The sequence below is a fragment of the Microcaecilia unicolor genome, chromosome 1 (assembly GCF_901765095.1).
Source record: "Microcaecilia unicolor chromosome 1, aMicUni1.1, whole genome shotgun sequence".
Taxonomy (NCBI): domain Eukaryota; kingdom Metazoa; phylum Chordata; class Amphibia; order Gymnophiona; family Siphonopidae; genus Microcaecilia; species Microcaecilia unicolor.
The window spans coordinates 479,213,479-479,226,924 of NC_044031.1; the positions used below are offsets into that span (position 1 = coordinate 479,213,479).

Sequence of the window (13,446 nt, forward strand, 5' to 3'; positions counted from 1 at the left end):
CTATTACCTGGCCTAGACTTGTGTTTTGAATCATAGGTGAGCATAAGTCTCGACAGAGTTCTGCATGTTTCAAATCACAAATCTACACTGGACACCAGGAGACAGCTGATGTGATTTGATACGCCAGACTCCTATTAGTGTGGAGGAGGGGTGGAGAAAGACCAGGTCAAGAGGGGAAGGAAAGCTCTGATGGGGAAGGAAAGCTCTACATAAACTTTACATAAACGTAATCCTTCACCGTGGTTTAATGCCCTCTTGAAAAATCTAAAATCACAAACCAGGAAACTGGAAAAAACTTGGGAGGAAATCAAAAAACAGTTTTAACTTTAATGCATGGAAACAATTCCAAAGAAACTACAAATACGCTATTAAAAATGCCAAAAGAGAATATTATACGCAAAATATCACAGCGAATGGTTCCGATATAAAAAAACAATTTCAACTTATAAAAAATTTGAACACAAATCCAGTGACTACATAACCTTATAACTGTCCTTCTGCTGACCAGCTTGTCAAATACGTCAATGATAAAGTTATCAATCTTCGCAAATCAATTCCCCAGGACAACTGTACTACTGACTCTTTTCTTGACGAATTGGATCCCAGATTAGATGAAGTCCCAGTAGACCGATCATGGACTAAATTTTCCCTTCTTACCACTGAAGAGGTCACCAAAACTATAGCTAAAATCTCCAGATCACATTGCCAGCTTGATCCCTGTCCCAACTACCTATGGACTGGTGCACCTACTTGTTTTATCTCAGACCTCACCACCCACATAAACTTCCTTCTTCAACGAGGTTCCTTCCCCACCAAACATGGAAATATATTACTTACACCTATACCAAAAGATCCAAAGAAATCTGCAAATGATATCACCAACTATCGTCCAGCTGCCTCCATCCCTTTAATCATTAAATTAATGGAAAACAAGAGTGACCTCACAACTTAATGAATATATTCAGAAATTTTCCATCCTTCATGAGTCACAGTCGGGCTTTCGTTCTGCCCATAGCACTGAAACGGTTCTTATCACTTTAATATCCAAATTTAGACAGGAAATGGCAAGAGGAAATAACATCCCACTCCTACAATTTGACTTGTCAAGTGCATTTGACAGGGTTGACCATACTATCATGACTAAAATTTTGGACAAGCTTGGGATTGGCGGCAATGTTATCAACTGAATAAGGGGTTCTATTACAACTAGATCCTATCAAGTTAAAGGGACTACAAATATATCATACCCATGGTCATCTGATTGCGGGGTACCTCAAGGTTCTCCGCTCTCCCCAATTCTTTGCAATCTTATGATGATTCCCCTGGCCAGATACCTGTCCAAACATGACCTTAACCCCTTCATCTACGTGGATGACGTCACCATATTTATCCCTTTCAAATCTAATTTAAATGAAATCTCCGACAAAATAATTACTGGTATGTCTACCCTAATTCTCTCATCTCAATACTCTCCACCCCTCCCGACTACTCTTAGCTTCCCCGACGTTACACTCTCCATATCTGACAACCTAAAAATCCTGGGAGTAACGATTGACAGCCACTTATTTGAAATTCATGCCAATTCCATCACGAAGAAAATGTTTAACATGATGTGGATGCTAAAACGAGTGAAAGCATATCTTCCTCTGGATACTTTCCGGAACCTGGTACAGTCCACAGTACTGACCCATGTGGACTATTGCAACAGTGTCTTTACTGGATGTAAGGCCCAAATCCTGAAGAAACTGCAGACTTCTCAGAACACTGCGGCCAGACTTATCTTTGGCAAATCCAAATTCGATAGTACAACACCTCTTCGGAAGAAGCTTCACTGGCTCCCCATCAGGGAAAGAATAACCTTCAAAATACATACTCTGATTCACAAGATCATACACTGAGAATCCACTAGTTACATGAATAACCTTAACGACCTTCCTATCAGAAACAGCTCAGTGTCTTCACGTACTTACCTTAATTTGCACCTTCCCAATTGCAAAGAAATCAAATACAAAACAATCTATGCATCCAGCTTTTCCTTTCTGGGCAGCCAGCTTTGGAACACATAGGGTATGATACATACCTGTAGCAGTTGTTCTCCGAGGACAGCAGGCTGATTGTTCTCACGACTGGGTGACGTCCGCGGCAGCCCCCACCAACCGGAAAAAAGCTTCGCGGGACGGTCGGCACGCAGGGCACGCCCACCGCGCATGCGCGGCCGTCTTCCCGCCCGTGCGCGACCGCTCCCGCCAGTTGAATAACTAGCAAAAGATGAAACACACAACTCCAAAGGGGAGGAGGGAGGGTAGGTGAGAACAATCAGCCTGCTGTCCTCGGAGAACAACTGCTACAGGTATGTATCATACCCTTTCTCCAAGGACAAGCAGGCTGCTTGTTCTCACGACTGGGGTATCCCTAGCTCTCAGGCTCACTCAAAACAAGAACCCAGGTCAATTGAACCTCGCAACGGCGAGTTTACAACAGAAATTGACCTACGAAGAACAACTAACTGAGAGTGCAGCCTGACCAGAATAAATTCGGGTCCTGGAGGGTGGAGTTGGATTTACACCCCAAACAGATTCTGCAGCACCGACTGCCCGAACCGACTGTCGCGTCGGGTATCCTGCTGGAGGCAGTAATGTGATGTGAATGTGTGGACAGATGACCACGTCGCAGCTTTGCAAATTTCTTCAATAGTGGCTGACTTCAAGTGGGCCACTGACGCTGCCATGGCTCTAACACTATGAGCCGTGACATGACCCTCAAGAGTCAGCCCAGCCTGGGCGTAAGTGAAGGAAATGCAATCTGCTAGCCAATTGGAGATGGTGCGTTTCCCGACAGCGACCCCTAGCCTGTTAGGGTCGAAAGAAACAAACAATTGGGCGGACTGTCTGTGGGGCTGTGTCCGCTCCAAGTAGAAGGCCAATGCTCTCTTGCAGTCCAATGTGTGCAACTGACGTTCAGCAGGGCGGGTATGCGGCCTGGGGAAGAATGTTGGCAAGACAATTGACTGGTTAAGATGGAACTCCGACACCACCTTCGGCAGGAACTTTGGGTGGGTGCGGAGCACTACTCTGTTGTGATGAAATTTGGTATATGGAGCATGAGCTACTAGGGCTTGAAGCTCACTGACCCTATGAGCTGAAGTAACTGCCACCAAGAAAATGACCTTCCAGGTCAAGTACTTCAGATGGCAGGTATTCAGTGGCTCAAAAGGAGGTTTCATCAGCTGGGTGAGGACGACGTTGAGATCCCATGACACTGTAGGAGGCTTGATAGGGGGCTTTGACAAAAGCAAGCCTCTCATGAATCGAACGACCAAAGGCTCTCCAGAGATGGCTTTACCTTCCACACGATAATGGTAAGCACTAATCGCACTGAGGTGATTCCTTACTGAGTTGGTCTTGAGGCCAGACTCTGATAAGTGTAGAAGGTATTCAAGCAGGTTCTGTGCAGGGCAAGAACGAGGTTCTAGGGCCTTGCTCTCACACCAAACGACAAACCTCCTCCACTTGAAAAAGTAACTCTTCTTAGTGGAATCCTTCCTAGAGGCAAGCAAGACCCGGGAGACACCCTCAGACAGACCCAACGCAGCGAAGTCTACGCCCTCAACATCCAGGCCGTGAGAGCCAGGGATTGAAGGTTGGGGTGCAGCAACGCTCCGTCGTTCTGCGAAATGAGAGTCGGAAAACACTCCAATCTCCACGGTTCTTCGGAGGACAACTCCAGAAGAAGAGGGAACCAGATCTGACGGGGCCAAAAGGGCGCTATCAGAATCATGGTGCCGCGGTCTTGCTTGAGCTTCAGTAAGGTCTTCCCCACCAAAGGTATGGGAGGATAAGCATACAGGAGGCCGGTCCCCCAATGAAGGAGAAAGGCATCTGACGCTAGCCTGCCGTGTGTCTGAAGTCTGGAACAGAACAGAGGCAGCTTGTGGTTGGTCTGAGAGGCGAAAAGATCCACCGAGGGGGTGCCCCACTCTCGGAAGATCTTGCGTACCACTCTGGAATGGAGCGACCACTCGTGCGGTTGCATGACTCTGCTCAGTCTGTCGGCCAGACTGTTGTTTACGCCTGCCAGGTATGTGGCTTGGAGAAGCATGCTGTGCTGGCATGCCCAGCGCCACATCCCGACGGCTTCCTGACACAGGGGGCGAGATCCGGTGCCCCCCTGCTTGTTGACGTAAAACATTGCAACCTGATTGTCTGTCCGAATTTGGATAATTTGGTAGGACAGCCGATCTCTGAAAGCCTTCAGTGCGTTCCAGATCGCTCGGAGCTCCAGGAGGTTGATCTGCAGATCCCTTTCCTGGAGGGACCACATACCCTGGGTGTGCAGCCCATCGACATGAGCTCCCCACCCCAGGCGAGAGGCATCCGTCGTCAGCACTTTCGTGGGCTGTGGAATTTGAAATGGACGTCCCAGTGTCAAATTGGTCCGAATGGTCCACCAGAGCAGTGAAGTGCGGCAGCTGGTGGAGAGGCGGATGACATCTTCTAGATTCCCGGTGGCTTGGAACCACTGGGAAGCTAGGGTCCATTGAGCAGATCTCATGTGAAGACGAGCCATGGGAGTCACATGAACTGTGGAGGCCATATGACCCAGAAGTCTCAACGTCTGCCGAGCTGTGATCTGCTGGGACGCTCTGGTCTGCGAAGCCAGGGCCAGGAGATTGGCGACCCTCGCTTCGGGAAGAAAGGCCCGAGCCGTCTGGGTATTCAGCAGCGCTCCTATGAATTCCAGAGACTGGGACGGTTGGAGATGGGACTTTGGGTAATTTATCACAAACCCCAGCAGCTCCAGAAGTTGAATAGTGCACTGCATGGACCGGAGGGCTCCTGCCTCCGAGGTGTTCTTGACCAGCCAATCGTCGAGATATGGGAACACGTGCACTCCCAGCTTGCGTAGGTAGGCCGCTACCACCACGAGGCACTTGGTAAACACTCGTGGGGCAGAGGCGAGCCCAAATGGCAGCACACAATACTGAAAGTGGCGTGCGCCCAGGCGGAATCTGAGATACTGTCTGTGAGCTGGCAGTATCGGTATGTGAGTATATGCGTCCTTTAAATCCAGGGAACATAGCCAATCGTTTTTCTGAATCATTGGCAGAAGGGTGCCCAAGGAAAGCATCCTGAACTTTTCTTTGACCAGGAATTTGTTCAGGCCTCTCAGGTCTAGGATGGGACGCATCCCCCCTGTTTTCTTTTCCACAAGGAAGTACCTGGAATAGAATCCCTGCCCTTCCTGCCCGGGTGGTACGGGCTCGACCGCATTGGCGCTGAGAAGGGCGGAGAGTTCCTCTGCAAGTACCTGCTTGTGATGGGAGCTGAAAGACTGAGCTCCCGGAGGACAATTTGGAGGCAGGGAGGCCAAATTCAGGGCGTATCCGCACCGCACTATTTGGAGAACCCACTGGTCGGAGGTTATGAGAGGCCACCTTTGGTGAAAAAATTTTAACCTCCCTCCGACCGGCAGATCGTCCGGTACGGACACTTGTAGGGCGGCTATGTTCCCGTGGATCCAGTCAAAAGCCCGTCCCCGGCTTTTGCTGTGGAGGCGCAGGGGGCTGCTTAGGCGCACGCTGTTGACGGGAACGAGCGCGCTGGGGCTGTCCCTGTGCCTGACGAGGCCTTCGGGCCGGCTGGTTGTACCTACGCTTTGCAAAAGAATAGGGTGCAGCCTGCCGTGCCCGGGAAAAACGCCCACCAGTGGGGGCGGATGCTGAAGGCGCCCGGTGGGAGAGCTTGTCGAGAGCGGTTTCCCGCTGATGCAGTTGGTCCACCATCTGCTCGACCTTCTCACCGAAAATGTTATCCCCCCGGCAAGGGACGTCGGCCAGTCTCTGCTGGGTGCGGTTGTCCAGGTCAGAGGCGCGCAGCCATGAGAGCCTGCGCATCACTATACCTTGGGCCGCAGCACGAGATGCCACGTCACAGGTGTCAAAAATACCCCTGGACAGGAACTTTCTGCATGCCTTCAGCTGCCTGACCACCTCCTGATAAGGCCTGGACTGCTCCGGCGGGAGCTTCTCGACCAGGTCCGCCAGCTGTTGCACATTGGTCCGCATGTGGATGCTCATATAGAGCAGGTATGACTGGATGCGGGTCACGAGCATGGAGGATTGGTAGGCCTTCCTCCCAAACGAGTCCAGAGTGCGAGACTCCCGCCCCGGGGGCGCCGAGGCGGTATCCCTCGAACTCCGTGCCCTCTTGAGAGCAGAATCCACGACCGCTGAGTCAAGGGGCAATTGGGGCCGCATGAGCTCTGGGTCAGAGTGGATCCTGTACTGGGACTCTGCTTTCTTGGGAATGGTGGGGTTAGTTAACGGTCTCACCCAGTTCCGGAGCAGCGTCTCCTTCAGGACATTGTGCAGCGGCACCGTGGAGGACTCTCTAGGTGGTGATGGATAGTCGAGGACCTCGAGCATCTCGGCCCTCGGCTCTTCCACAGAGACCACGGGGAAGGGAATGCTAATAGACATATCCCGCACAAAGGAGGCAAAGGAGAGACTCTCAGGAGGTGAGAGCTTCCTCTCCGGTGAAGGCGTGGGGTCCGAGGGAAGGCCCGTAGACTCCTCTGAGGAGAAATATCTAGGGTCCTCCTCTTCCCCCCACGAGTCCTCATCCTCGGTATCGGACATTAGCTCATGTAGCTGAGTCCTGTACCGGGCCCGGCTCGACGTCGAGGCACCGAGGTCTCGGTGTCGTCGAGCGGTGGACTCCCGCGCCGGCGGGGACGGAGCTCCCTCCATCGACGTCGACGGGGACTCCACCTGCGTAGCAGTCGAAACCGGCACCGCAAGCGGCGGCGGTGTCGACAGCTCCGGCGCCGGGCTAGAGCTCGCCGGCGCCACAGTCATCGGCGCCGAGGGCGCAAGCACCCCCGGCGCCGGCACAGCCTGGCGCATCAGCCCTTCCAGGATCCCCGGAAGGATGGCTCTGAGGCACTCGTCCAGGCCCGCTGCCGGGAAAGGCGGTGGGGCCGGTAAGGGTGTCGGTGCCGGAAGCTGCTGGGAGCCAGGAGACGGCACCGAGGTGCCGGAACCCCGACGCGTCGGTACCTCCACAACCGACGGGGACCTCTCCTCTCGACGATGACGCTTCGGCGTCGACTCCTCTTCAGGATGCACCGAGGGCGTCCGGTGACGACGCTTTTTGTCCTTCTTTCGATGCACGTCACCGGCGCCGGAGGGCATGGAAGAGGAGGAGGTCGATCCCCCTCGGTCTCGAGGCACCGGGTCAGACAGGGTTCGGTCCCGTGGCTCACGAGTTGAGGGAGTGACCGGGGCCGACTGCCCACGCGGCCTCTCAACCCCACTCTCACCGGCGGACCGGCGGGCCGACGGGACCTGTTCTCCTGGGGTCGCTGCCATCGGTGCCGATGTCTCGGGCATCGATACCGGTACCGAAGAACCGGCCTTCGATACCGATGCCGTCGAGGTTGACGTCGAGGGGCCGGCGCAAGTTCCAAAAAGACGGTCCCGCAGAACTTGCCTCGCAACCTGAGTCCGTTTCCGGAGACCGAGACACAAAGCACACGACTTGAGATTGTGCTCCGGCCCGAGGCACTGGAGGCACCAAGCGTGGGTGTCGGTCTGCGAGATCGGCCGGCCGCAGCGACCACACTTTTTAAATCCACTCGGGACCTTCGAGGACATCGACGGAAAAATCGCGTCGGCGAAGTCAAAGTCGTCAATGGTGGCTAAAATCACACCACGAAAAAATAAACGACCGAGCGACCACTAGGCCGCAACGTAGCGTCCCCGCTGGAAGCGAGGGAAAAGGGGAGCGCGTGCTCCACACGCGGTCTTCTTTTTTTTTTTTTTGTAAAAAGAAAGAAAATAAAAGGAAATTAAATTAAAGCAACGAAGCGCGATCCGCGTATACGCGATCGCAAGAATCCGGCGGCTGAAGTAGAGAGAGCGGCAAAGCACGACTCTCTCCAGGCGCGGAAAAAAAGGAACTGGCGGGAGCGGTCGCGCACGGGCGGGAAGACGGCCGCGCATGCGCGGTGGGCGTGCCCTGCGTGCCAACCGTCCCGCGAAGCTTTTTTCCGGTTGGTGGGGGCTGCCGCGGACGTCACCCAGTCGTGAGAACAAGCAGCCTGCTTGTCCTCGGAGAATACCAAGATCCATCAGAGCAATTAATGACCATTTACCTTTTAGGAAAATGTTGAAAACCAATCTCTTTAAGCTCGCTTATCCAAATGACCCGACATAAACCTACACATTTCTCTTATTATAACGTTGTCTATATATTAACCATGTCCCCCTAGATATTCCATACTATCCTAGTCTTCCCTTCCCCATTCCTTTCTTCATCATAACCATCCCCATTTCCTTATCTATCTTCATTACTCTGTCCCACGTCAATTAACATATACTTAAAGCATTCTATTATTATGTTACATTATAGTTCATTCTTCTTAATGAATCTAATAATTGTAATTTTGTTAACTATGTAAGCCGCATTGTACCTGCTTCTGTGGGTAAGTGTGGGGTACAAATGTAATAATAATAATAATATAATAATACTAAAGCAGACTTGGGGAATAGAACAGATGGAGAGAAAATTTATTACATGTTCTTTTATACAGCCTAATACCCTACAAGGTGTCCAAGGCAGTTTGTAAGTACAAAGAAACCACAATTTAAAAATAAATTAAAACAACATGTAATGAACCATCCTCCCCCACTCCTCCTAATTCATCCACAACCCCTACACTTCCATACTCATTACCAGGATCAACTATTATTCATCATAAATTCCTAGAACTCTACTACTGATCTTTCATAGAATAAGAAATATCTTCAATTATTTGTATACTGTAGATAATTCAGCTCTTGCCCTAACTTTCCTTAATAATGTGGGTATTTACTAGCCTCTAGCACTTTAATGGAAGTTATTTCTACTGCTGATCTTACCCAGTGATCTGGCACATACCATGTCATTCTATGTTTTAGAAACTGAAGTTCTACTCCTCATACCACCCTAAAAATAAGGCAAAATAAGGCAATCAATTTTGAATTGAATCCTTGATTTCTTGGTAACCAGTGTAATAATACAGTGAATTTTTCATTCATCCTGCATAACCAACTACTATTCTTGCAGCTGCATTCTGGACTACCTGTAATCTATGAGTGAAATTAAAGTCTAGCTTTGAATTTATCCTATTCCCATGTTTTTTTCACACTTTAGAACTGGATTTAAATTATTTTAAACCCAGCCTCAGTGTAGTAGAAAACTTACCCAGCTGTAGACCTCTTTAAAAATTCAGTTTTTCAGGCATGTATTATTAACCTATTAATCCTCACCCATTCAAAAAAATAACTTCTAAATTTTGAATCAGTCTTCTCAGTGGGGGTAAAAGGCTGCAGGAGAGGAAGACAAGACTAGGCATGTTGTGATTGGGAGGCAGCAAAGAAGGGTAGAAGTGGAGTGCAGGAGTAACCTAATGGTTAGTGTAGCAGAAGTGGGTTCAATTCCCACTGCAGTTCCTTGGCATTCTGGGCAAGTCACATAGGGGTCCTTTTACAAAGGCGTGGGTAGTGTGTGCCAAATCGTCACTACTGATGGGGTAGCGCGTGTTCCCAGTGGTAATTCAGAGTTTGGAGCACACAGAATCCTGCGGTAGAAAATATTTTCTACCACAGGGGGGTGTTCCCAGCGGTAATTGTCAACACAACCACGTTGGCGTGCACTGCATGGTTACCAAGCAGGTAGCGCGTGTGAGCACTTACTGCTAGGTCAATGGCTGGCAGTAAGGGTTCAGGCCATAAATAGGCGTGCACTAGTTTTAATTTTTGCACACACTAATTTCCTGGCTCATTAAAAAATGGACCTTTTTCCAGCCACGGTAAAAAGGTGGTATATTAAATCCTATCCCCATTCTCTTTCCCCTAGAAAAGGAAGTCTGGGGATGGTAGGCAAAAATGTAAGAAAATTTGTCAACGGCATGCATGGGACATAGGTCTAGCAGCAGAAAAGGGAATGGGGATCTGGAGGAAGCAGGGAGATGAATGGATTTAGGCAAAGGCAACAGTCAAGTACCTAGGAAGCCAAATTCTGAAGGCACCCAAAAATCGGGCTCAAGACCTCCTACTCTTCAATCTCTAGGAGATTGCTCTGTACCAGCCCTCTGCCTATGGGTGTTGGAATCTTAAATTTGGTACGCTATGAAATGCTTGGTGATGAGGAAATGAGAACTAAGAGAAGGGAAGGAAGAAAAAACTGCAAAACAGAAAGGAAACAATCTGATAAAAAAAGGAAAATAAAGGGTGGAGGTAGGTAAGAGAAAAGGCAATTTTAGAAAGGATATAGGCTACAGTTATACAGTGAGGAAAGTATACTTCAAGGAAGAAAAAAAAGAAATGAAAATAGAAAGTGAAATTGAAATGGTGGAAGTCTTATTAGGGTGCCAGGGCTCGAGTGTTAATATATGGTATCTGTGTTGTGACTGGTGGTGTATGTGAGTGTTTTATGTGTGAGTGCTTTGTCTATAGAGTGTATTTATGTATGTGTAAGATGGTGGAAAGTGGAACCCTGGGGGTGTGGGTTCTAAGGTGGGGGAGCTCATGTTGGTTTAAAAGTACTGACAATGTGACTATGCTGCAACCAAAATTATAAAACCATTCTTCCAAGACTGTATCAAATACAACTGCTTATATGTTTATTTAAAATATTTATATCCTGCATTAGCCTGAGTAGAACTCAGGTTCAATGTACATAACAATTAGAAAAGCATGAATATATTCAAAATACATTAACAGAAAGTAAAATACATCACATATTGTTAGAATAGTAAAGCTTGAGTGAGAAACAGATGTAATTAAATACTAAGGGGCCCTTTTACTAAGCTGCGGTAAAAGGGGACCTGCGTGGTTGGCATTGTAGCGAATTGACGATCATTAAGGAGTACAACCTGCATGGAATAGTCTGGTGCTTTTGCAAATCTTTAAACAGTATTCTATTACATAACTGGAATAAATATCCCCCTCTCTCAATCATTACAAATACTGGGATTTGTACTTATTGGAATTAAACTAGGCTGGAGATCTTACAGAATACAATGGCCAAGCTATTGCTAAGAGGGTGGGAGCGTGTTACCCCATTTTTGAGTGAGCTTCACTGCTTGCCAGTTCTTGCCAGAATCATTTTTATATTGCTATGCTTCACTTTACACTGATGTATTTTAGTACTTACATTTTGTGAACTTTGTGTATCTGCTGCTCTTTAATTGTAATTTTTTTGCATTCTTTATTATTTTGCAATCCATCTTGAACCCATGGTTGGTTAATTGGATAAGCACCCAAATTAACTTCCTTTCCTTAAAAAGGGATCAGATTAAGAGGCTGTTTCTTCATAGGAACTAAGTTTTATTATGGTATATGAGGGTGAACTAACTGTCTTCTATACTAATCCTAAGGGGCCCTTTTACTAAGCCGCGTAAGTGGCAACGCACGCCAAAATGGAGTTACCGCTCGACTACCGCGTGGCTCTTACGGTAATTTCATTTTTGGCGTGCATCCAATACACGCGTCTGAAAAATATTTTTTATTTTTGGGAGCGCATAACGGACACACGTCAAGTGGCATTGGAGACACGTCAAGTGGAATTTGACAAGCGTAGGTCATTACCGCCCAGATTCATTACCGCTAGGTCAACTGCTGGCAGTAAGGTCTCAGACCCAAAATGGATGCGCAATTTTGATTTTGCTGCAAGTCCATTTTCGGCAAAAAACAAAAAAAGCCCTTTTTCAGACGTGCTAAAAAATGGATTGGTGCAGGCCCAAAACCCGCCCCTACACTACCGCAAGCCATTTTTCAGTACGCGTTTGTAAAAGGACCCCTAAGTATTTAGTAAACATGCACTACTTACGACAGGTATTTAATTGTACTTACCGCCCTAAAAATTGAACTTCCCCTCGATGATGATGAGGAATTGATTTGTATTTTCCTAGATCTCCTTCTGGTCTCGATACATTATAACCAGCATAATGAACCCTAGAGTAGAACATTAACAGGAGTAGAAAACACAAAGAATAAAAATATCAGACTGAACATATAAAACTTTTATTATAGTTAAATAAGAAAATAAAACACACAGCAATATGTTGAGTCTCCGATATAGTATACTCCATTTTGATATCTAGAAACAGAACAAATTCTACTCTACCATCTTATACGGATTTCATCAACCCTTTACCCAACTTAGCCTCAAAAATATCTTGCTCTTGAAGATTGGCGCCTTCATACAAGATCGCTTATCTAATGGTCATGTACTGTAGTCTGTACCCTATAAGGCAGTGGTGCTCAAACTAGTGTTTTGGCAACCCTTAGGCAGTCTAAAATTCAGCGTATCTCTAATGACTACATGCGAGATACTAAATGCAATCTAGTTCATAAATCCAATGCATGCAAATTCATTAGGAATACCCTGAAAACCGTGTCCTAATACAGCCGCCATATCTTTTGTGAATATTTTTTAAATTTCACTCAATGTAAAACTGAGAAGCCATATTAGGAAAATTATTCTTCACAGAAAGGGCAACAGATGCATGGAAAGACCACTCAGCGATATTCCAGCCAGGAAGTCCACTGTATGCAGAAATTAATGAACAATGAAATGAAGCAAATTCCAAACAATAAAAATCAGATGGATACAAGCCTCAGGGGAACAGAACTTGGTACAGCTTTTTATAAACAGAGGCCTGGGACTCCATGAAATTGTTAGCAGAAGAACTGCAGTGGACAACTAAGTATATAGTCCTCTCAATTGCATTTTAAGTCAATACAATACACCGTACAACAGCTCCTGCATGTTAATCAGACCGAGGAACCCTAACGGTCCTCAAATAAGGAAAAATTAGGTCTTACCTGGTAATTTTCTTCCCTTTAGGCACAGCATATGAATCCAGAGACTAATGGGTTATGTCCTTATACCAGCAGGTGGAAATAGAAAGGGGAAAGGGAAATGGGACTTCATATACCGCCTTTTTGTGGTATTTTGCAACTACATTCAAAGCGGTTTACATATATACAGGTACTTATTATTTTGTACCTGGGGCAATGGAGGGTTAAGTGACTTGCCCACAGTCACAAGGAGCTGCAGTGGAAATTGAACCCAGTTCCCCAGGATCAAAGTCCACTGCACTAACCACTAGGCTATTCTCCACAACTTAACTCTGTATTATAGGATGGTGAGGCTTCAGGACAATGAGGGCAGGTGGAGACAGAAAGCACAACAGAACTCTGAATTATAGGATGGTGAGGCTTCTGGTCAGTTAGTATTCCTCATAAAGCAGAAGTGAACAACAAACAATGCATTCCTAATTTTCTCCTTCCTCACAGAAGAACAACTTTCCAAACACCCGAACAATGAAAACATTCAGTAGTAACCTGAACAAAGAATCATACTGAAAAAGCAATAGGATGGGATTCTAGATTTATAT

At 47.4% G+C, this 13,446-nt stretch overlaps 1 protein-coding gene across 3 annotated transcripts in view; it reads right to left on the minus strand.

Moving 5' to 3' along the window:
- The window catches only part of B4GALT6 (beta-1,4-galactosyltransferase 6), a 327,497-nt gene that overhangs the window by 36,542 nt on the left and 277,509 nt on the right, over positions 1-13,446 (minus strand). For all 3 annotated transcript variants that reach the window (XM_030213842.1, XM_030213825.1, XM_030213833.1), the window contains exon 8: positions 11,897-11,998. In XM_030213842.1, coding sequence (XP_030069702.1) covers positions 11,897-11,998 — 102 coding nt within the window. The remainder of the gene's footprint in view (positions 1-11,896; positions 11,999-13,446) is intronic.